The sequence below is a fragment of the Chlorocebus sabaeus genome, chromosome 9 (assembly GCF_047675955.1).
Source record: "Chlorocebus sabaeus isolate Y175 chromosome 9, mChlSab1.0.hap1, whole genome shotgun sequence".
Classification (NCBI taxonomy): Eukaryota; Metazoa; Chordata; class Mammalia; order Primates; family Cercopithecidae; genus Chlorocebus; species Chlorocebus sabaeus.
In genome coordinates this window covers 135,366,316-135,386,950 of record NC_132912.1, presented here as the reverse complement: position 1 = coordinate 135,386,950, position 20,635 = coordinate 135,366,316, and the positions used below count along the sequence as shown (strand labels likewise).

Here is a 20,635-nt window from a genome sequence, read left to right as displayed (position 1 = left end):
GGATAAATGGACAAAGAAGTGACACCCCGAGAACTCAGAGCACCCCGCAGGGCGGGGCTCAGACGGTCCTGAGCTGCAGCTGTCCCACGCTCGGCTTCTGTTACGCAGACGCGGCCACCGAGGCCACTGGGCACCCAGGGCCTGGGCTTCTGTGAAGACGTGGACAGGAGGGGCCCCGAGGACCTGCAGAGACGCCCATCATCAGGGGGAACCCATCGTGGGGAGGCACTGGCTGTGGCACCACACGACCCCTCGCCCGCCCGGGGGCCCTCACCCACCAGGAATCCCCCACACAGCACCGTGGCCCAGCCTGGAGTGGCGCCAGGAGCCAGCCCCTCCAGAAGCCCCCTTGGCTGACGCTGGTCCGATATCATCCTCGGATCACAGCCAAGGCGCCGGAGCAGGCTCCTGACACAAATCTCCAAGGGCTCAGCACTCAATTAGTGCGTGCGCCACGTGGCCAGATGCCCAAGAGGCCCCGGGAGAGAGCTCATTACGCCGGCTGCACATCTGGTGCCCCAGAGCCCTGGGGAATTAGCTCTGGGCGTGATTTACAGCCACGTCTCCTTGTCCTTTCCTGAAGGAGACAAGATTCTTGGGACCCCAGAGAAGAGCGTTTCTGAGGTGATGCGTGGCCGTCCCACAGGCGGCGTGGCCCCTCCACCTCGGCAGCCACGGTGGCCCGCCTGCTCCTGGGGAGTCTCCTCCAGTGACTGAGGGGGACTCAGTCACCCCCAGCCGGCTCTTGTGCCCACAGGTGGGAGGGCGGCTTCCTGAGTGGGCGCTGATGTCCTCAAGGGATGGTGTTGCCCCGGGGCCTCCCCAGCCAGAGCCCGCAGCGACTGTGTGCTGGCCGCTGCAGGGGCGAAGAGCCCTTTCTGGCCCAGCTTGTTGGGGACTGTGGGGGCCCAGGTGGCCAAAGGTCTCCAGCTGAGGGCCAGGTGCCTCCAGAGGCAGGAGAGCCGCGCCAGCTGCTCCATGGAGCTGCCCTCCAGCGGCAGAGGCCCCTTGGAGGGCCGCTCACCAGCTGTGGGCTCCAGTGAGCTCCTCCAGCCACAGGCATCCAGCGTCCTTGTCCTGCGGATCCTGCAGGACCCAGGAGGGGAGGCGGAGCTGTTCCCCTGGGGGCTGTGGGACACCCACGTGAAGACGGGGAGGTCCCGGGCAGTGCACCCCGGGTGGCAGCACAGATGTAGGGTTCTCAGTGCCCGCCAGGGAGCCAAGAGGGCCCTGGAGGTGTCTGTCACCCAGCAGGGCTGCTGACCCAGGGGAGGTCCTGAGGATGGGCCTGGAAGGAGAGGAAGAAAAATGAGCGACAGACAGGGAGGAGCTGCGCCTGCAGCCCAGAGGGTGGGGACAATGCAGGTGGGCGTCAGGGCTGAAGTCACACTGCCAGAAACCTGAGCGGTGCCAACAGACGGGGCAGCTCAGCTCGGGACCAAGGAGCTTGGGATGTGCCTCTCTTTCTAAGAACTTCACCCGAGAAGTGAGTGAAGATGACGGATTCCATCAGCAGAAGGCGGGGGCACTCGCACGGGGCAGCTCCCAGCAGCCAGGGGTCCCAGGGATGTGTCCCCAAAGCACGGCCACCAGGGAGAAGAGAAGCAGCCTGCCCGATGCCGCACCCACACAGTTCCTGGACCCGGCGTAGACGCTGCACCCACGCGGTTCCTGGGGTCCAATGTGTGCGTGAAAATGTCCTGCAGCAGGGCTGAGGCTGAGGAAAGGCATCCCCTGAAATCTCCACACCAGGGCTCAAACGCCTCGCAGGCCCACCGCAGCCCCCCGTGACACCTTGGCCGCTGCTCAGAGCTGGCCTGTGCTTCAGCAGTAAAAGGCACCTCCACCAAGAGGTTCCAGGCCCCTGCAGTAAAAAAAGTGTCCTCCCAATGGGCAATGGGCCCCTCATCTTCCCCAGATGGCATCTGGGTGTCGAGGGACCCACTGGGGCCCCTGCTGAGGGGGCCTGTGGTGAGGGTGCGCCTGCTGCCCTTCCTCTCCCCAGCTCTACTGCTCAGATCCTGGCCTGTCTGCATCCAGCAGCCCCCCGTTCCCTCCTGGGAGGGCTGGACCTTGTCTCTTGGCGGCACTATGGGGTCCTCGGAGCCCTCCATCTGGTTCCAGGCAGGGCAGGGCCCCCTCCCAACACCATCAGCTGCCTCTGGTCACTCCCACCCCTGCCATCCAGGTCCTCCCAGCCCTGCCTGCGGGTGGAGCTGCTCCCTGCCAGGGAGGGTGGGCAGCCTTGGTGCCCCTGCCCACTCCCAGCCCCTGCCCTCTTAGCCCCCCTTCAGGGCCTCCTCAACCCGTGGGTGTTCCAGATTCCACAGCCTGGCCCATATCTTCCAGGGAGAGTGTGTGGGTGCCCGGGCACCCACTGTGGCCCCACCCCAGCCTCCAAGTATCCATCCCTGTCCTGGGCCACTCGGCACGGGGAGAAGTGGCGCCATCTCCCCAGAGCTTGATTCTCCACTTCATGTGGACCCGTAGGTGTTGGCAAGTGGGCAAGAGGCCACCATAGCCCGGGAGGAGGGGGCATCTGGACACCCCACCTGGAGCTGGAACCCCCAGAAGCTGCCCGGGCTCTACCTGGACACCCTCCAGCTCAGGAGATGGGGTGGGGCTATCTGAGTTTGGTCTAAACACGAAGACCTCAGGCTCAACTGGAAATGCCGTGGCACCAGGCCCCACACATCCAGCATGTCCTATGGCTCAGGGTTCCTGGAGGCACCTCCACAGTACCTGCTCCACCCGGTGGGAAGTGGGGTGCGCGGTCCTCCCTCTCCAACCTGCACCCGTGCTCTGAAAATCGCTCTGAGACCTGCAGCTGTCACGCGCATTCATTCACCCAGCATGAATTCAGTCCTCGAGGTGCCCAAAGCACAGGGTGCTGCATCCATCCATGTCCTGAGCAAGCCGGGGAGGAGGCAGACATGAGACACGTCCACCAATGCCTTCAGCAGGGGGCCGGTGCCAAGAGGGGCAGCTGTCCTGGGCGGGAGTGTGGTGGCTGCACCAGACAGGGTAGCTAGGGAGGCTAGCTAGAGCCTCAAGCTGAGACCGAGTGGAGGAGGTGAGTCATGTAAAGTGGGGGCAGAGTGGCTGGGGTGGGTGAGCCTGGGGGCTGCGAGGGGACCAGTGGAGGGCCTGGCAGGCATGCAATGGAATTAGGTGGTAACAGGTGGCGGTGGAGCCTCGCTATCTCTGAAATAATGCTGGTGCCAGCAGGCTGGTGCTCACCAGGCAGCACTGGAGGTGTAAGGAGGGGCCAGGCTAGGGCAGGATGAGGAGTGGAGCCTCCTCTGCCCACCTAGGGTCGTTAACTCCCACCACTGGGCCGGTCCCCACCCCAGCCCTCAGCGCTCATGGCCTTTCAGACCTGGCTGGGTCCATGAGCCCAGTGGGACCCCAGGGCTGCCTGGCTGGGATCTGCGCCTGCCTCCCAGCCCTTTCCCGCTGCCCTGGCAGGGCTGCTCCCAGAGGGCACGGGAGATGGGGTTGGGGTCTGTCTTGCGTGGGAGGCAGAGCCCCGTCCAATTGTGTTGTGGGGTGGGGTTTTCTCCAGCCCCCCTTCCCCTTCCTCTAGCAATTGCAGAGCATCCTGGTGGGCTCCTCTGTTTCCAAGCAGCAGAGGCACCCCGCCTGACCCCGGGCTCCTGAGGGGCCCTGGTAACCCCACCTCTCCGCTTCCGGGGGTGGGCACCCCAGAGGGGTCCCTTGGGTCATCTTGGGCCTTTTTTTGTTCTTTGGTCGTGAGGACCCCAGGGAGGCCCCGTCTGGGTCTGGAATGCCTGGTGTGGTTGCCTTGTCAAGCTTGGAGAGGCTGGGAACTCGCTCACTTAAGGAAAAAAGACAAAGCAGTGCCTTTGCCGGGAACTGCCAGGAGACCGGGCCCGGGAGCGTGGGCAGCTTAGCAACTCGCCTAGGGCTGCGCGGGACAAGTCACCTCAGTGATAAATCAGGGCTTTGTGAATTCCATGTCCTGGGCGGCCGAAGGCGAATGCAGGCTCCTTCCCGGTGTGGAGTTCCCCCGTCGCCCCTCAGCCCCCAGCGCACACCGGACGGGGACACCGGGGCCTACGCCGCTCTCCTTCCCGGCCGAGACACCCGCCGTCCTCCCCATCGCCCGCTCCCCTTGCAGACGCCGCGGGGGTGCAGGTGCAGCGCGTTTGCTGCTCTGACCCGCCCGCGCCCGGGGCCCGCCGCGTTTACGTTGCTCCCTCCGGACAGCCCGGGCGCGGTAGGAGCCCCATAAATACAGGCTGAACGAATAAAACAAACGTTGAACGGCCTCTGCCAAACCCCGCGCTCTCGGTTTTCCAGCGACGAGCGTTGGCGCCGATGCCCGCAGCCTTCCTCTCAGGACGTTTGCTCCCAGGCCAGGAGGTGGCATCGCGAACCTCTCCAGGCAGCGGGGCCGCCGGGCGGCGGAGCCCAGGCAAAGGCATCTCGGTCGGAGGCGCTCGGACCTTCCCGGGAGGACAGGGCGTTGTCTCGGTGGTTTCCGAGAGGGCGGCGCCGGGGGGCGCAGGAGAAAAGGTGCGGGCGGGAGCTGGAGAAGAGGCGGGGCCCGGAGTGCGCGCCGGGAAGCGCAGTTGAAGCCACCGGACCCGCCCGCAGCCCCTGGGGGAGGAGGGTGGGAGAGCGCGTGGGGCGCAGACCGGGGAGCCGGGTAGGACGCGGCACCTGCAGAGCGCGCCAAGATGCCCACGGCTTAGAAAAACGTGGGAGAGGGACCCCCCTTACCCGGCTCCTCTGCGCCCCCAACTCACCCTGGACCCCATCCCGCGCCCCTGGGCCCTGGAGAGCCGCACGCTCCGCAGCCAGTGACACGCCAGCCCCACCCGCGACCCCACGCGTTCCCGCGGCAGCCCAGGGAGGACCCGGGGGCGCAGACAGACCCAGGGCCGCCGGGCCGCAGCGCAACGCCTCCAGGTCCGTGTTTCCTCAGCCATAAAACAGCGCTAACGATGCCCCCCGCCCCGCCCCTCCGGGGTGTGAGAGGAGCCGGAGCCGGTCCGCAGCGCGGCTTCCTCCCGCCATCCTGCCCGCGTGCTCCTCCCCGGCCTCAGTTCGGGCGACCCGCGCCCCTCCCGGCCCGCCCAGGGTCTGCTCGGCCGCGTGGAGTAGGGGTCCCAGGGCCACAGCAGCCCTCGCCCCGCGCACTCCGCCCTGCCCCCTCCCCGCCCGCCCGCAGTTCCCGCGTCTCAGCTCAGAGCCCGAGCCTTGTGCCGCGGGCGCCGTCGCCTTGGGGTGCTGGGAGGGGCCCGAACCCGACCCCGGAGGGCCCTTCCTCCTGTTTCCTCCGAGGCTCCGAGGCAGCGGGGCGCGGGACCGGCCGGGGCGGGTCTCGGGGCCGGGCGGGCGCTGGGGGTCCCCGGACCAGGCTCCGCGGGGGCCGATCACTGGCGGGGCAGCCGCGCCCAATCGAATTCCAGTCCCAATCCAGTGCGGACCCGACGGGGAAGCGAACCCTCCGTGAACGCGGGGCTGCACCTCAGCGGAGGCGAAGCCGCCGGGGCAGCCCCGAGCGCGCACAGCAGAGGCAGCGGCGGCCGCACCACTGCCCCGGAGTTTTCCAAGCCACCACCCAGGAGCGGCCGACGGCGCCAAGTCCCCGCCTCGACCTGCACAAAACGAAAACGGACTCTGGAGCAGGGCGGGAGGGGGCGGACGTGAGACCCCGGGCCCGAGCCCTGGGCGCCGCCTTCCTCCGCGGCACCGACCCCCTGGCGGCCGGGGCGAAACAGGAAAGTCGTTGCGAAGGAAACTCCCCCAGGCCCGAAAGAGGCCACGCAGCGGCGGTCCCTGCGCACACACTCGGGGCTCCCCACGGACCGTGGGTCACAATCACAGCCGCCCCGTGTTCCTAAATTAATACGAGACGCCACCCCAGAGGTCGGAGGGTTTGCTCGCGGCCGCCTTGCGCGGGGCTCGGAGTCATCTCACCGTCCGGTCTGCGGGATGAGCGAGCGGCTCCCGGTGCCGGGGGAGTGGGGCGGGGGGTCACAGGCTTCGCGCGCGCGTCTAAGGCCGCGTTTCTGCCGCTGCGCGCCCAACCCGCACCCACGTTCGGGCCCTGGACTGGTCTTCCGCGCTGAGGCCGCCCTGGTCTCTGTTCTCCCGGCCGGGGATTCGCGAGAGGCGGCCCGTGGGCGAAGTCGTGGGCCCGGGTCACATCCTGGGGGACCCCCAGCGGGCAAGCGCCGGGCAGTGCGTGTGGTCCCGGGACCCGCCTCCCCGCCCCGCTCCAGCCGGCCTCACTCCTCCACCGCGCCGGCCGCGTGTCGGCGAAACCAGAGGCAGCTCCCTGCGAGCCTCGCCCGGCCGTGAGGCCCGTGGATTCCGTGGACTCCGAGGCCCGTGCCCTCCGCCCTCCTGTGGCCCCGACACGCCGGGAGCGCGTTCCCCGCCAGCGTCAGCGGCCGCCCACACCCACCGCAGCCCCGGGCGGCGGAGCAGTCGCGACTCGGGCGCGGGCCGGGGCTCTTCCCCAGCGGGGCACTCGGAGCGCGCGGGCGGGTCCTCAAATCTGCATTCTTTCTGTTAATAAAATATGTTCTCGTATTTTTTCCTGATTTCGCATGAAAACCTTTGCCTAACTAAACTCCCATCCGAGCGGGATTTATTTCGTCCCCGGGGAGATAAATCAGGGGGCGAATTTACAGCCCGGGAGGCACCTGCCGCGCTAATGGGCCCTTCATGGAGTGCGCGGCCGGCGGGGGCGCGCGGGCGGGGGGGGGCGCTGGCCAATGGCCGGACCGCAGGGTCCGCAGCCAATCAGCGCGCGCGCCGCGCCCCGGGGGCCCCCGTTATCAGCGCGTCCGTCCCGCGCGGCGCCGCTCCGACCGGCCCCGGAGCCGCCGCCGCCACCGCCCGCCCGCCCCACGCCGGAGCCGCCCGCCCGCCCCCCGCGCCCCGCGCCCCGCGCTGCAGCCGACGCCCGCCCGGGCCGCGCGCAAACTTCCCGGGCCGGCGGGCAGGGGCGGCGGCGGCGGGGCCCGGATGGGAGCCCGGGCCGGCGGCGGCGGCGCCCATGGACACTAACCACCCGGGCGCGTTCGTGCTGAGCAGTGCCCCGCTGGCCGCGCTGCACAACATGGCCGAGATGAAGACGTCGCTGTTCCCCTACGCGCTGCAGGGTCCGGCCGGCTTCAAGGCGCCCGCGCTGGGGGGCCTGGGCGCGCAGCTCCCGCTCGGGACCCCGCACGGCATCAGCGACATCCTGGGCCGGCCCGTGGGCGCGGCGGGCGGGGGCCTCCTAGGGGGGCTGCCCCGGCTCAACGGGCTCGCCTCGTCCGCCGGCGTCTACTTTGGACCCGCGGCCGCCGTGGCGCGCGGCTACCCCAAGCCCCTGGCCGAGCTGCCCGGGCGCCCGCCCATCTTCTGGCCCGGCGTGGTGCAGGGCGCGCCGTGGAGGGACCCGCGTCTGGCCGGCCCGGGTGAGTGGCCCGCGCGGGGGGTGCGGGGCGGGAGGGCGCGGAGGGGACCCCGCCGGCCGCTGAACCCCCTCCCCTCCCCTCCCCTGCAGCCCCAGCCGGCGGCGTCCTGGACAAGGACGGGAAGAAGAAGCACTCGCGCCCGACCTTCTCGGGCCAGCAGATCTTCGCGCTGGAGAAAACCTTCGAGCAAACCAAGTACCTGGCGGGCCCGGAGCGCGCGCGTCTCGCCTACTCGCTGGGCATGACCGAGAGCCAGGTGAAGGTGAGCGCGGCGGGGCCCGGGAGAGCAGAGCCGGGGGCCCGCGTCCTGCGAACGGCCACAGCCCCAGCGCCAGCCCCGGGCCCCGCGGCCGCCTGACCGCCCCGTCCGCCCCCAGGTCTGGTTCCAGAACCGCCGGACCAAGTGGCGCAAGCGGCACGCGGCGGAGATGGCGTCGGCCAAGAAGAAGCAGGACTCCGACGCCGAGAAGCTGAAGGTGGGCGGCTCGGACGCGGAGGACGACGACGAATACAACCGGCCCCTGGACCCCAACTCGGACGACGAGAAGATCACGCGGCTGCTCAAGAAGCACAAACCCTCGAACTTGGCGCTGGTCAGCCCGTGCGGCGGCGGCGCGGGGGACGCCTTGTGAGGACGCGCGGGGTGGGGGCGAGTCTATTTTTGCAGAATCCGGGGGCGGCCCCGGTGGGCGCGAGTCGCTTTGTATCATCAATAAATTATTTAACGGGTCCCCGTCGGAGCCGCCGCTCCGGAGCCTGCGCCGCGTGTTTCTTCCGTCTCGAACCCGGAGCGAGGCGGCCCCTCCCCGGCCGCGGCTTCGCCCCTGCGGGACCCGACTTCGGGCGCGCGGCGGCCTCGGGTCCCCCGGGCTCCCGGTGCGGAGGCTGCGGGCCCCGGGCAGGCGCGAGGAGGCGGCGAAGGCGCAGGGAAGGGGCCCAGCCCGCGGGAAGGAACCGCAGCGACAGCCGCCAGGAGCCCGGGACAGAGCCGGGGACGCAGCAGCAGGTACGGCCCGGCCCGCCTCGCCTCGGGGCGGATTCGGACGCGCTTGGGGGGCCCCGAAAGGGCGGGTGAGCCGCGTACCCGCCTCGAGTCCCCGCGGGACGTTTTTCTTTCTTCGCTTTTCCCGCTTTGGGGCCGCGTACTGGTCGCCGCCGGGCACCGGTTCCCGCCCGGCCGAGGGGTTTGCTCTGATTACTTCCAAATCCCTCTGCGCGTAAGCGGAGGATCCCACAGGCGCGCCCTGGGCTCAGCCGGTGGAACCGGGTCTGAACCGCTGCACGGTGGCCCTTCGGCCACCATCCCGCTAGATCTTTCCGCGGTGGGAAGCAGTTTCTTCCAAACTAGGATCGCAAAGAGAAATCCGAAATAAGTCCGCCCGCGGAACGGCGGGGCCTCCCACGGGGCACGCGGGGTCAGGGAGCGGGAGGCCCCCGGGCGAGGCCCGCTGCGCCCGGCCAGGGGCTGCCCTGAAAAGCCGCCAGCTCCGCGGGGCTGTGACTCCGGCTGACAAAACCCGTCCACCCTCCCGCAGCCTCTGGGGCCGGGTCTGCCCATCGCTGCATCTTAATGGGGCTGTTGCGTTTTAATTTTCAAAAATTAAATGTAAATAATTATATCATTGCGCTGGTACGATTTCTCTTGGAAGACATTTTCGGAAACGTTAAAGAGAAATATAAGCGGCTTCAACTCGGCGCATTTTGTTTTAGGCTCTTGGCAGCCTTCACAAGGAGGCAACCTGAAGGGCAGAAGCAGCGCTTTTCTGTGGGCAGCCTCTCAGCTCAGCGCAGAGCAGACGGGCTTCCAGTTTGAAAGTTTTGAGGAAGGCAAAGCATTTATATAATCCCGTTTTAAAATGATGAGGAATAAATCCTTTATTACAGTAGAAGGTCCAAAAGGCTGTTTTTGTCCTCTCAAGGAGCGGCTTGGTGTTTTGTGACAGTGTGTGATACAGTGAAATGCCGGGATTTCTAATGAGCTTGATCTCAAGTAACAGGGTATAGGGGAGGCCGCTCCCCTGAGTTAGCATTTCAAAGGCGGCAGGAGAAGGGAAAGGAAGGAAAACAAAGCAACACAGGACTATTTTCACCATGGTCAATTTTATTGCTTAGGAACCAGGCCAGTCACTTCTAAAGGCCCTCAGAACGCCCAACAGCTGAAACCCGTGGGGCGAACCCGTGTTGAACTGCGGACAGTGGCAACCACAGCAGGGACACGGACCGGTCCTTCCACCAAGAGCGGATTCGGCAGCGGACAGCAGTCACTTGCAATGGTAGTGATTTATCCAAAAACAAACACCCACCTAATGCCTTCACCCGGTCCAGGAACTCTGTAGTGTTCTAAAGTAAAATCAATAAAACGTATATTTGTGTTTCATCAACAGACTCTCTAATCACCTTTTAATGCTGTACTTAGTGCTAGGAGAAAAATATTTGCGACAAGGTTATTACATGGGTTGTTTGTAGCGGAGCAATGAGGAAATGTACAGTTTTCTCTTTAATATTTTTATATACAGCCCATGTTAAAAGCAATTTCTATTGGAAGCAAACTAGGCTATTTCTATTTCTCCCATGATATTATTGTTGTAATGTAGAATACTTGGCACCATAAAACAGTAACAAAAGACAGACAAACAGTTTACAAAATTCTTAAAAGGTACACCCAGGCTAGCTATAAACTTCACATTCAGTTCTTAATATTACACAGAAGAATGGCACGGGAGTAACGCCCGCCAGTGCAGACGTGCTGTGGGGCCGATTTCACCCACGATGGCGAGGCCATGTGTTTTTTACGAATGTGTGTGTTGATGGACACACAGCTGAGCTCCTAGACTCCGATGCTGCCTGCTGATGGGACTCTCTTGTGCATTCATACTGGAAAGTACATTTAGCATAAGTTTTGGTAAGATTTATAAATTATTTTTAAAAAGTATATATTTATATATATTTATATATATATAAAAATGGAAAGCAGCTGCAGTGTGATTCAAAAACCATGTGACACGGCGCAGAGTGCCGCAGAAGGGGCATCGGCAGAGACAGACCCCTTCGCCATGCTGGGGGCCACGCTGCCGGCCGGCAGAGGGAGCGCCCATCTCGGCTTCCCCAGCCCCTGGACATACCTCCACCTGGCAGAGGGGGGTCTCTGGACATGGGGAGGGATGGGGTCTCTGTGCTGGAGAAGCCCCTCCACTGACAATCATTAAAAACTGAAAACTGTGAAGTCTACGGTACAGACCCTCTTTGCTGTCTATTAGAGTTTTGACAACAGGACTGTGACTTATTTTTAAAAAACCAATATTTCTACTTAATGTCACATGAACAGACGAGACAGTGAGGTATGTGAGGCTGTTCCGGAATGGTCCGGAGGCTGAAGCGAAGTGTGGGGCTGGCCGTCTAGCAGGTGGCGCTTGGGTGGGTTCTCGATGCAGCTTTGAAGGTGCGTATTCAGTACACGGCTACAGGGAGGGCTCACGAAGGGTCCTCTCGTGGCGCTGGCATCTCTTCCCTGGCATGGAATTCATAATTTGTTAAAGGAACAAACGCACCAGGAAAAGCTGTGTAAAAGCTGAACTAGAGGGAGGAGTCATATTTACCACCACGTCACTGCACGACACAACACTTGTGCACACGGGCATGAGGTTTACCTGCCCCGGGCATGATTCGGAAGGCCAGGAACACGGGCTGCAGCAGGAAGAGAGGAGGGTGTCAGCACGGCGCATGTGGGACAGCCCAGCACACGCCGCCATCTCCTGTCTCACCCCTGGACCCTGCGTCTCACAAGGGCAGCCATGAACCGGGCTGGGAGGAGCTGATGGCCAGCAGAGGCAGCTCGGCCCTTGTGTGCAGCCGCCGCAGAGCAGGGGTTGGGAGCCCCGTGAATGTGGAACTGGAGCCAGGCCGGCCATGAGAGGTTTTGCAAGGAAGGTGTTATTTCCAGGTGAAAACTTAATGGAAAAACTGATCTAAAATAATGGCTAAATAGCCCCGAATGAAGCGGAGAAGGAAGGCTCTCCCATCCTCGGCTCTGCCGCACCAGGCAGGTCCAGCACCTTCTTGGCGTGTGTTTGGGGCTCACAGCTCTGGGCCTCCATCGTGGAAGAAGCTAACTCATTTATTTGGCTGAAAATGAGATTTGATATGTCTCCTGTGCACACTCTCGAGGTGCAGTTGCCTGAATAAACCATTTGTGCCAGTGCTGCCCCTTGGCACGCGGTGGGAGCGCCCTCACCCTGGCTCCCCGGCTGATGGTGAGCCTGCCTCAAGAAGGCCATTAAAACACTGCAGCTGCAAAACAGCCGTCAGAAACGATCAGCTGTGGACGTTTTTTTACAAATAGTAAAATGATGTATTTTATTCTATTGTAACTAGTCATTTCTGCCTTCTTCCTACTTACCTATCTAGCTTATGATACTTTATTAAAATTAAATCAAAACAGACCAACTTGGCCTACTCTGTAGAGTCAGACTAAGAAGACAGGACAGCAGGAGAGGAGAGACTGGCCAACCCCCACCCACCTGCCTGCCAGTCCCAGCCCTCACCCACCCACCGGCCCCAGCTCCCCGGCTTCCTAGCTTCCCCCGGTCCCCCGGCCCGGCCCCTGGACTTCAGTCTACATCACCTTGTGGTCTCCCATGCAGACGTTGGGCCCAATGTGGTCATAGGTGACAACCTTCTCCTCGCTCTCCGACTGGAAAGGGGAAACAGAGATGGGTGGGTGTGGGGAGGTGGGGCATCCTGGGTCCAGTGGGGAGCTGACCAGCAGGAACATCAGGGTTTTGTGGGGGCAGAGAGATGGGGGCTTTGGCCCCTGCAAGTACCTCCCCAGCCTCTGCCACCCGTCCTGCCTGGCCCCTGAGAGAGAGGCCAGCCCACGGACCAAAGGCTCTGGTGGTGTGGCAGCACCTTAGCACCTTGGCCCTGGCCCTTTCAGCCAAGAGGTATCTGCCTCTAGGAGGGGTCATGTGGGGAGTCGTGAATGCTGGCCCCGCTTCCAAGCTCCCCTCACCCGGACATGCTCCTGGGCTCTCGGGGGAATTGCAGGGGACCCTGTTCACAGGAGTGGTGCAGCCCCAGCTTTCTGTGCAGGTGTGCCCTCTGAGGCAGCCCATCTAGTTCCACTTTTCCCACTTTCATTTGTTTTTGACTGTTCTATGAGCTTAGAACTCAGTGTTCAAATGAGAACAGACACCGAATTCCATACCACTACACAAAGCAATCTGTGCATAGTAATTCACGGCTGTGTGTCCATTTCCCGGCGGGTGCCTGTATTCCGGGCGCCTCGGGAAGGGGTTTGCTGCTGGTCAGCACTCGGCTCTGGAATTTTATATCCACAGCTGAAGCATCTGAGACTATCGAGTTAAAACTGAATTATCTTTAATGCAGTGGGAAGCTTAAGGTCAGATTTAGTTTCCAGCATGGGCGCCTGCCAGAAGGGATGAAAACACAAGCTTCGGCACCGCATGCATGAGCACCTTCCCGTCTCACGGATGGAACGGCGCCTCCACGGAAGTGGGGAAACGTTCATCAAACGCAGCGTGGTAATTTACAAAGGCAGCATAAAATTGTGGATGTTCAACTGCATAATCTTTGGACAGATAAACAAATTACGGTGGGCACAGGCAGCACGCCGCACACCTCACTGAACACTTGTCACCGAGGCTCACAAGCACGCCGCCTGCGTCCCGAGCCCCCTTCGGTGTTTTAGGGCTGCGGAGGCAGAATGGAGCTTGGTGACGAGGTGACGGCGCGTGTCATGATGGATGAGGCTGCGGAGTGCGCCCGGTGCCCGTCTGCTTGGCCTGCACGCCCACTGCCCATTGGGTGGCCCCATGGGGAGAGCCTGTCCCAACTCTGGCCCCAGGAGGCGGGGGCTGTCAAAGGCCGCCAGGTGTGCGTTGTGAGGCTCTGTCCCCCACCCTGAGCATAAACTGACAAGTCCCGGGTCCAGAGAACCCAAGAGGCTGTAAGTGATTGGAAAACGGGCTCAATGCTGCCATGCTGTGAGCTGGCAGAGCCCTGGAAATGATAGCACAATGTGGAGAGGCCACAGCCCTGCCAGCCTTCTGCCCTTGGGCACTGCTCACCAATCAGCACTTGCGTGACCTCTGACGTTTTCCTGGGGATGGCATCTGTGCCTGAGTCCCTGGGAGGCTCTTGCCCTGCCGGCAGCCCTGGGCTCCACATGCCCGACCTGTTCTCAGCGCCGGCAGGTGGGAGCACCCACCATGTGGCACCGAGGGACTGGCGTGCCCACCAGTGAGCCCAGCTAGAGGGGCAGGGGTGCGTCCACAGCCAGGCTCCGGGCTGAGCCCACTCCTGGGCTTTTGGGCTTGTGACCAGCATGCTTCCTCAGTGATGGGCACAGGCCCTGCCCACAGGCCAGAGGTGGGGCTGCATAGGAGCCAGGCTGGTTGTAGACCCCAGGGACTTCTGGCCAAGGGGCCCTGCCCAGGCCCGCGCCAGGCAGGCTCCTCACAGCACAGCCAGGGACGGAGAGCAGGCTGCACCCAGGGCGCTCCAGGACGTAGGAAGGAACAGTAAGGAACCTGGCCCGGCAGACAGAGCCGCGTGGCGGAGGCCAGCAGGGTGCATCTCAGGGACCGGGGCTGCAGAGGGTCCCTGCCCTGCTGAGGGCGCACCTGCACCCAGGTGCTTGTTGTGCCTGGGGTGTGGTACCATCTGGCACAGGGACACAGACGGGCAGTGCAGGACAACAGGAGCCTCACGCAGCTGGTGTTGAGGTCGGGGTTAGTAGGGGCTCCTGTCCCTGCTCTGGGCCTGGGACAGTGGAGAGGGTGGGCAGAACCCACCAGACTGGCAGTGGTACCACCAAAGTCGCCAGCCTCCTTCCAATTGCCCACCCACGTCATGGTCAGAGGCTCCGGCTCTGGTGCTGGGCACAGCTGCAGCTCCCACTCATGCCTGCAAGCTTCATTATTATCGCCATTTAATTTTCATTCATGGGGTTGACAAAACCAATTCAGATATTGATTCTTCTGAAAACACTCCTTGTATGTTAAAATGTGGGAACCGAAAAATCACAGGATCGGCCAGGTGCAGTGACTCCCGCCTGTAGTCCTGTAATCCGGGCACTTTGCGAGGCTGAGGTGGGCAGAACGCTGGAGCTCAGGAGTTTGAGACCAGCCTGACCAATGTAGCAAGCAAGCCCCTATCTCCTTTTTTGTAAAAACAACAACAACAAAATTATTTATTTAAAAAAAGTCACAGGAAATCTGAAAATTTCCCAAGGCCCAGGTCATCTCCTGAAAATGCTGCCCATTCATTTTTAACTTATCAAGGCTCCAAATCAATCTGGCTCTGATTTACAACTTAGCAAAACAATCTCAGACATTTCTACTGTGCCTCACGGCCTGTGAGTGCTCGAATGCACAAGAGCACATTGACTTCCAAGGATACAATGAACTACGATTTGAAAACGCTTCCTGCCGACCACCCGTGTATATTTCAAACTCACGACGATGCCGCCTGCCCACGGCCCGGGAACTCGGCTCCATCTGCTGCTGCCCCAGCCCAGGTGCTGGCTCGGAGGTGACCCAGCACTGGGGTGCAGCTCATGGCAGAAGGAGGTCAGGGCCCAACCTGGCAGCATTCCCCAGACTGGGTGCCCCCGTCCCCAGGGCCCTGTCACCAGGCTGGGCCAGACCAGACCCAGCGTTCCACGTCCCTCTGCACCCAGGGCCGGGGCAGCACACACACTCACCCTCAGCACCAGCTCCTTGGCAGACGGGGACATGAGGATGCGGTCACACCAGGCCGGGCACCGGGTATTCATGTACTGCTCACCCTGGCGGGCATCCTCACTGTACGGGTAGCTGGGGAGACACGAAGGCAGAGGGTCAGCCGGTCGGCTTGGGCCGTCCTCAGCCCCAAAGGGACGGCTGTGCCAATTCTCTCCCAATACACCTTAGAATGGCCAGCGCTACCCGGGGAATACATACACGTCTGGAAGTTTCTAGAATATAAAACCAAATTCACAATTTAAGTTCTATATCAAGCTTATTTTTATGTGAGACAATTTTAGTTATAGCACAGTATCTTCACATCAGCCCTTCTTTTACTGCATGAAATTGTTGAGCTTTGGTTTTTGTTGGTATTTTTGAACATGGTCTAAAGTATGATGAAAACCTCCATGGAAACAAAATGGCAGCCAGTGTCATCTGGTCCCAGGATGCTCCTCCGCCCGGCGACCCGGCCTGGCCCAGCTCGAAACGCCTCTAAGTGCAGGCAGCTCTGGGGTGTGGGGTGTGGCACCTGTGTCTCTGCTTTGACCAATGCCGCTCCCACCTCAGGGAGCGTCCAGGTGCTCAGGCCGTGGCCTTGGGTCCTTGCTGTGGTGGGGCGTGACTGTCCCTGACTCACTGCTTCCGGGGCCTGCCCATGCCCTCTGTGGGTCTGGGAGTGGGACTGGCCACGCAGCGGTGCCACTAGCCCTGAGGGCGGAGCCCTTCACCCACACAGTGAGCACATCCCTCACCGCCCGGGGTCTGCTGGCTGTGTCTCTGCCACCCACTGCCGGCCATGGCACAGCTCATCTGGGCTCCTCGGCGGCCTTGCTGCATCACCAAGGGCATCGCCAAGGGCCGCTGTCGGCCCTGCCCTCACACAGCAGTGCAGTCCACACACACATGGACTTATCAAGCCTCCAGATGCATGGAACACGCAAGCACAGCCCCCACTTCTGGGCCTGCAGGTTCTCAGGGGGCCCAGCCCACCCATAAGGCTGCAAATCCACCCCCAAATGGGCATGTCGTTTGGGACTGCACTGAAGTAGTAATGAATTCCACTTGGAGTGAACGAACCCTGGGGGTCCTGTGGCTAAGCTCAGTCACCTGCCCTAAGTGCAGCGTCTGCTGACTCTCAACATCTCCGTGGCCTTCACCAGTGTCTCAAGAGTTTTTCAGTTAGTTCCAAAATATCATACAGCACCTGTCGTGACTGGGATCTGATTCTCTGTGAAGTTTCCCTGTTGGCCGTGATTGAGTTTCGGGTCCATCCTGGCACCGCAGCTGCGGATTCTGCAGTCCCTCCCATGCCCCCCGGGCCCCGCCAACAGGGGCACCTGTGAGCTCTGTGCCCAACCATCTGGAAACAGCCAGGGACTTGGAACGTGCTCTGCCCCGACGCAGGAGCCCCCACCCGTCCCTGCGCTCCAGCGGGAGCCGTGGCTTCCACCCGGCCTGGGGCAGAGTCACTACTTGGTTAAAAGCAAAACCTACGTAGGGCCTACGTGTTATGTGTGTTTCTGAAAAGCACAGAGCATAGAACAGTTGCATGTTTTTTCAGAAACAGCAACCTGGCGGCCTGTCCCATTTCACACGTTTGAGAGGCTGGGTCACCTTGTTCAGGAGCTTCTCAGCTGATCCCAACCGTAGACACGAGTGGAAACTGGATGCAGGTAGGTGCCTGTCCAGTCCCCGGACACATGTCCACTGCCTCCCCGGACATGCGTCCACTGCCCCCCGGACACGCGTCCACTGCCCCCCTAGAACTGCCCCCCGGACACGCGTCCACTGCCCCCCCAGACATGCATCCACTGCCCCCCAGACATCGGTCCACTGCATACACAGCGGTGGCACCGAGGCCTGTCCAGCTCCCTGCAGGGAACCCACGGGCGGGCAGGCAGTCCAGGGGCAGTGCGCCCCACGAGTGCCCAATGAGGGCCCGCACAGGTGGCCTGAGCTTCCCAAGGATGGTGGCTGTGCTGGGCCACACCATCTGGGCAGCCCCTGGCCGGGCCAAGGTCAGGGTGCAGTGGCTGCGGGGCTCTGGTCAGGCCTGGACGCTCTGCACAGGTGGGATCTGCTGTCTCTCAGGGCAGCCGTGGCCGTGCTGGAGCAGGACGTACCCGGCGATGAGAAGACAGCAGTGTGTGCGCTCAGAGAAACTGTGGCCTCCGCCAGCCGACACAACACAGGATGTGCCCGTGGGTGCAGAGCCTGCTTCGCCCTTGCTGCTCTCCGCCGCCGCTGCGGGCGTTCTGCATGTGGAGGGCAGGCTCTTGCTGCCAGGAGCATTTCTACTGGGCTGGGGCCCCACGGTCACCACATGAGGGTCTAGCGAGGTGACGACGCTGCCCCATAAGAGCCCACGAGAGCAGCTGAAACTAAGCAGGGCTGGGAGATGCCAGTTTGGAAGGAAACTTCCAGAAGCCTCCATCTCATGCCTCTCACACCAGTGACGTCTCCACCTCAGACACTCCCACGGCGAGGCCGGTCTGGGCGTCTTACCTGAGGCAGCAACACGGACCTGTAGGACCCAGCAGGGGTGCACCCTGGGGCCACAGTTCAGCGTAAATGCGAGTTCTGGGACTGACACAGCACACCAAAGGTGATTTCTAAACAGGAAGCTGGAGCCGAACCAGTTCTCACTCCCTGTGTACCCCATGGAGCCCGGAGCGCCGGTGCCACCTGATGCCCCCATGGGGCACGGAGAGAAGCCAGGCATGGCAGGAAGCAAGCTGCCCTCTGTCCATGGGACAGGGTCTGATGGGCATTGCTGCTCAGACAGACTGGGCTCCAGGGATGAGCAAAGGAGAACAGGGAGGCCTGAGGGAAGGCAGCTTCCTCAGCCCATCTGCTCCAGGAGGGGCTGCCCTGGGAGTGTTCACAGGTGACTCAACAGGAGGAAGGAGCCTGGGTGAGAAGGGTGTCCTGGCCTGGCTGTCGGGGGCAGCACCACCGACAAGGGTGCTCTGGCCCCCAACACCCAGGGAGAAATGCAGGCGGGGCTGGTTCCACCTGGGTCTGGGGAAGGCCAGTGTGGACTGCACACCACTGCTGTACCCATGGGCGGGAGGCACTGGTGGGGCCACACCAGGGAGAAGCAGGACGCGGGGCCTGGACGCTGCCCACCAGTGACTGACTCAGGAGTGCCAGGCATGTGGGCTTATCTGAAAGCACACCTGCTGGGTGGGCAGAGACAAAGGACGGGGTGCACCTGCCCCCATAGCGTGGGCGCGGCTGTGACAGGGTGAACAATCGAGCTCCTGTGCTCGCCTACAGGCACCGCCCTTCCTCCCTGCCCCTTTCCTCTCCATAGATGCAGGCAGCGGCCCCCGTGTAGGCTGCATGGCAGGTTGTTTGCTGTGGCCAGGCTGACTGGCCTTGCTGACAAGGCCCAGCTTTAGGACCTGAGCAGACTGGGCTGGGCTGGGCAGGTAGGGTCGCCACGGGCCTGAGAAGCAGACAACAGGCGGCTTCCCGTGCAGCTTGCAGGCACCACCGGCAACGCTGGCTTCAGACACCTGCTTCCAAACACACCAGCTGCCACTGAAACTCCTGAAAAGGAAAGGGCCCTAAGGCCAAAGAAAAAGAACCAAACAATTATAGCTGCGGCAACACTGAAGCTCCCGAGTGGGAGGCGGAAGCAGCACAGACGTCTTCCAAGAGGGTGTGGGGGGCTGGGCACGGGGGCTCACACCTGTCATCCCAGCACTTTGAGAGGCTGAGGCGGGAGGATCGCTTGAGCCCAGGAGTTTGAGACCAGCCTGGACAACACAGTAAGACCCCGCCTCTATACAAAATAAAAACGTTAGCCAGGCGTGGTGGTGCACACTTGTAGCCCCAGCTACTTGGGAGGCTGAGGCGGGGAAATCGTTTGAGCCCAGAAGATGGGGCTGCAGGGAACCAAGATCACCACTGCACTCCAGCCTGGGCAGCAGAGCCAGGGGCTGTCTTGGGTGCTCCCCTCGCCCACATCTCGAGGGACAAAGCTCTTGGGGTGACCAGAGCCCTTGGCAGGCCTTTCTGTGGGGCGGGTTCCCTCACTATCCTCCCCTTTGGCACAGGTCCCACAGTCTGTAGGAGCCGCAGGCAGCCAGGGTTCATGACCACCAGGCGGACGGGCAGCCTCGCTCCCTCCTGAGCAGCCAGCTTGCAGGAAGTAGAGCCCATTTTGCTAGATAATTATTACACTATAAATACACATCTAAAGACAGAAGAATGTAAATTATGGCCCACAGAAAGTTTGAAAGGGGCCTCCTAATTCCTAATTTAAAAATATTTGTGTCCATTAAAGAGAGACGACCTCTGGCTGGACTTGTCTGGGCAGTTCACTCCTGTGTTGAGTATATTTTTGTCTTTTTCAAAAGTTAAAACTTGATCTTGCTCAGTAATTGTTTGGTCAATGAAAACATCCCTTTCCCGCCTCTGAGAGTCCGTCTTTCTTTGGGAGGGAGTGATTTTTTCCCATTTGACGTGCTCTGAGTGCAATAAAAACTTTGAAACGTTTTGACGGGTAGTGATAGAACTTCTAAATTTTTCCATTTATTTCAGTAAACTTCACTTCACAGTGAGGCACACACAAGGCCAAGCACACACGGGAAGTGGATGTTCACCAGCTCACCGCACACTGCCCCGGTCCACAGCCTGGAGGCCTCCACCCAAGAAGGTGGTGGGAGATGATTCCCCGCCTGCAGCAATGGCACCCCGTGGGGTCCCAGGACCTCCTCTCCACCTGTGCCACCCGGCTAATGGCACCCCGTGGGGTCCCAGGACCTCCTCTCCACCTGTGCCGCCCGGCTTTAAACTCGCTTGTGCAGTGGTGTGCAGTGGCGGCTGGTTGCTGTGGCCTCCGTGTCAGTGCTGAGTGTCCGTCCCACTCTTGGTGGGCACTGGGGATACTTCCAAGTTTTGGGCAGTTCTGGAGTTGGCGTGTGGCCCTGTGGGTCCCTGGGACCCCGCAGCAGTCTGCCAGGGGAGATCTGCATTCACGAGGACACTAAGGCGATATTAGCTGATTTCACAGAGCTGGTGTTGCATGGACGCGGCAAACGTTGCCCAAAGTGGTAAAACTGCTGGCGCTGGCATGGGAACCAGGCAGAGGCCAGGTGTGTTGGGCAGGGTCTCTCCCAGGGTCAATCCCTCAGCACTAAACAAAAAGCCACCTCCACTCACGAGTGAAGCAGGAAAAATCATTCCTTGTGTTGAACTTCAGGTCTGGGAGATGGGGTCTTGGGCTGGGTGGGATGAGATGAGGCCTCCAGGGAGCCCTCTGCCCAGAGGGACCACATGGCCCTCGTCTCTCAGGGGAGCACGCCTGCATCTGAGTTGTCAGCTAAAGCAGCTGCTCGTTTTCAGACACCATGTTTTGCCAGAAAGACTGACAGACAGACTGTGGTAACTCAGACCCTGGTGGCTGACAGGCGTTTTCTGCGGAAGGGCGGACGCGCC

General features: G+C 61.9%; 3 protein-coding genes across 7 annotated transcripts in view; 2 read left to right on the top strand and 1 right to left on the bottom strand.

The window, feature by feature from the left end:
- Positions 1 to 5,482, top strand: part of CFAP46 (cilia and flagella associated protein 46) — a 143,577-nt gene extending 138,095 nt beyond the window's left edge. Inside the window, exons 58-59 of the mRNA XM_038010269.2 lie at positions 1,919 to 1,977; positions 5,198 to 5,482. Coding sequence (XP_037866197.2) covers positions 1,919 to 1,977; positions 5,198 to 5,482 — 344 coding nt within the window. The remainder of the gene's footprint in view (positions 1 to 1,918; positions 1,978 to 5,197) is intronic.
- A 1,359-nt stretch (positions 5,483 to 6,841) lies between these two features.
- NKX6-2 (NK6 homeobox 2) lies at positions 6,842 to 10,421 on the top strand. The gene is made up of 3 exons (XM_007964477.3): positions 6,842 to 7,442; positions 7,532 to 7,704; positions 7,820 to 10,421. The coding sequence occupies exons 1-3, from the start codon at positions 7,037 to 7,039 to the stop codon at positions 8,072 to 8,074; spliced, it is 834 nt and encodes a 277-aa protein (XP_007962668.1). The 5' UTR covers positions 6,842 to 7,036; the 3' UTR covers positions 8,075 to 10,421.
- The window catches only part of INPP5A (inositol polyphosphate-5-phosphatase A), a 243,125-nt gene continuing 232,013 nt past the window's right edge, over positions 9,524 to 20,635 (bottom strand). For all 5 annotated transcript variants that reach the window (XM_073019478.1, XM_073019481.1, XM_073019477.1 and 2 more), the window contains 4 exons: positions 15,166 to 15,277; positions 12,064 to 12,132; positions 11,039 to 11,126; positions 9,524 to 10,950 (listed from right to left, as the gene is read on the bottom strand). In XM_073019478.1, the coding sequence (XP_072875579.1) occupies positions 11,046 to 11,126; positions 12,064 to 12,132; positions 15,166 to 15,277 (262 nt within the window). In that variant the 3' untranslated portion in view covers positions 9,524 to 10,950; positions 11,039 to 11,045. The remainder of the gene's footprint in view (positions 10,951 to 11,038; positions 11,127 to 12,063; positions 12,133 to 15,165; positions 15,278 to 20,635) is intronic.

Bases quoted from the DNA above. Each gene is read 5' to 3' on its own strand.
- NKX6-2 (XM_007964477.3), top strand. From the start codon at position 7,037: ATGGACACTAACCACCCGGGCGCGTTCGTGCTGAGCAGTGCCCCGCTG. The intron at 7,443-7,531 runs GTGAGTGGCCCG...CCTCCCCTGCAG, and splicing joins CCCGCGTCTGGCCGGCCCGG to CCCCAGCCGGCGGCGTCCTG. The intron at 7,705-7,819 runs GTGAGCGCGGCG...GTCCGCCCCCAG, and splicing joins TGACCGAGAGCCAGGTGAAG to GTCTGGTTCCAGAACCGCCG.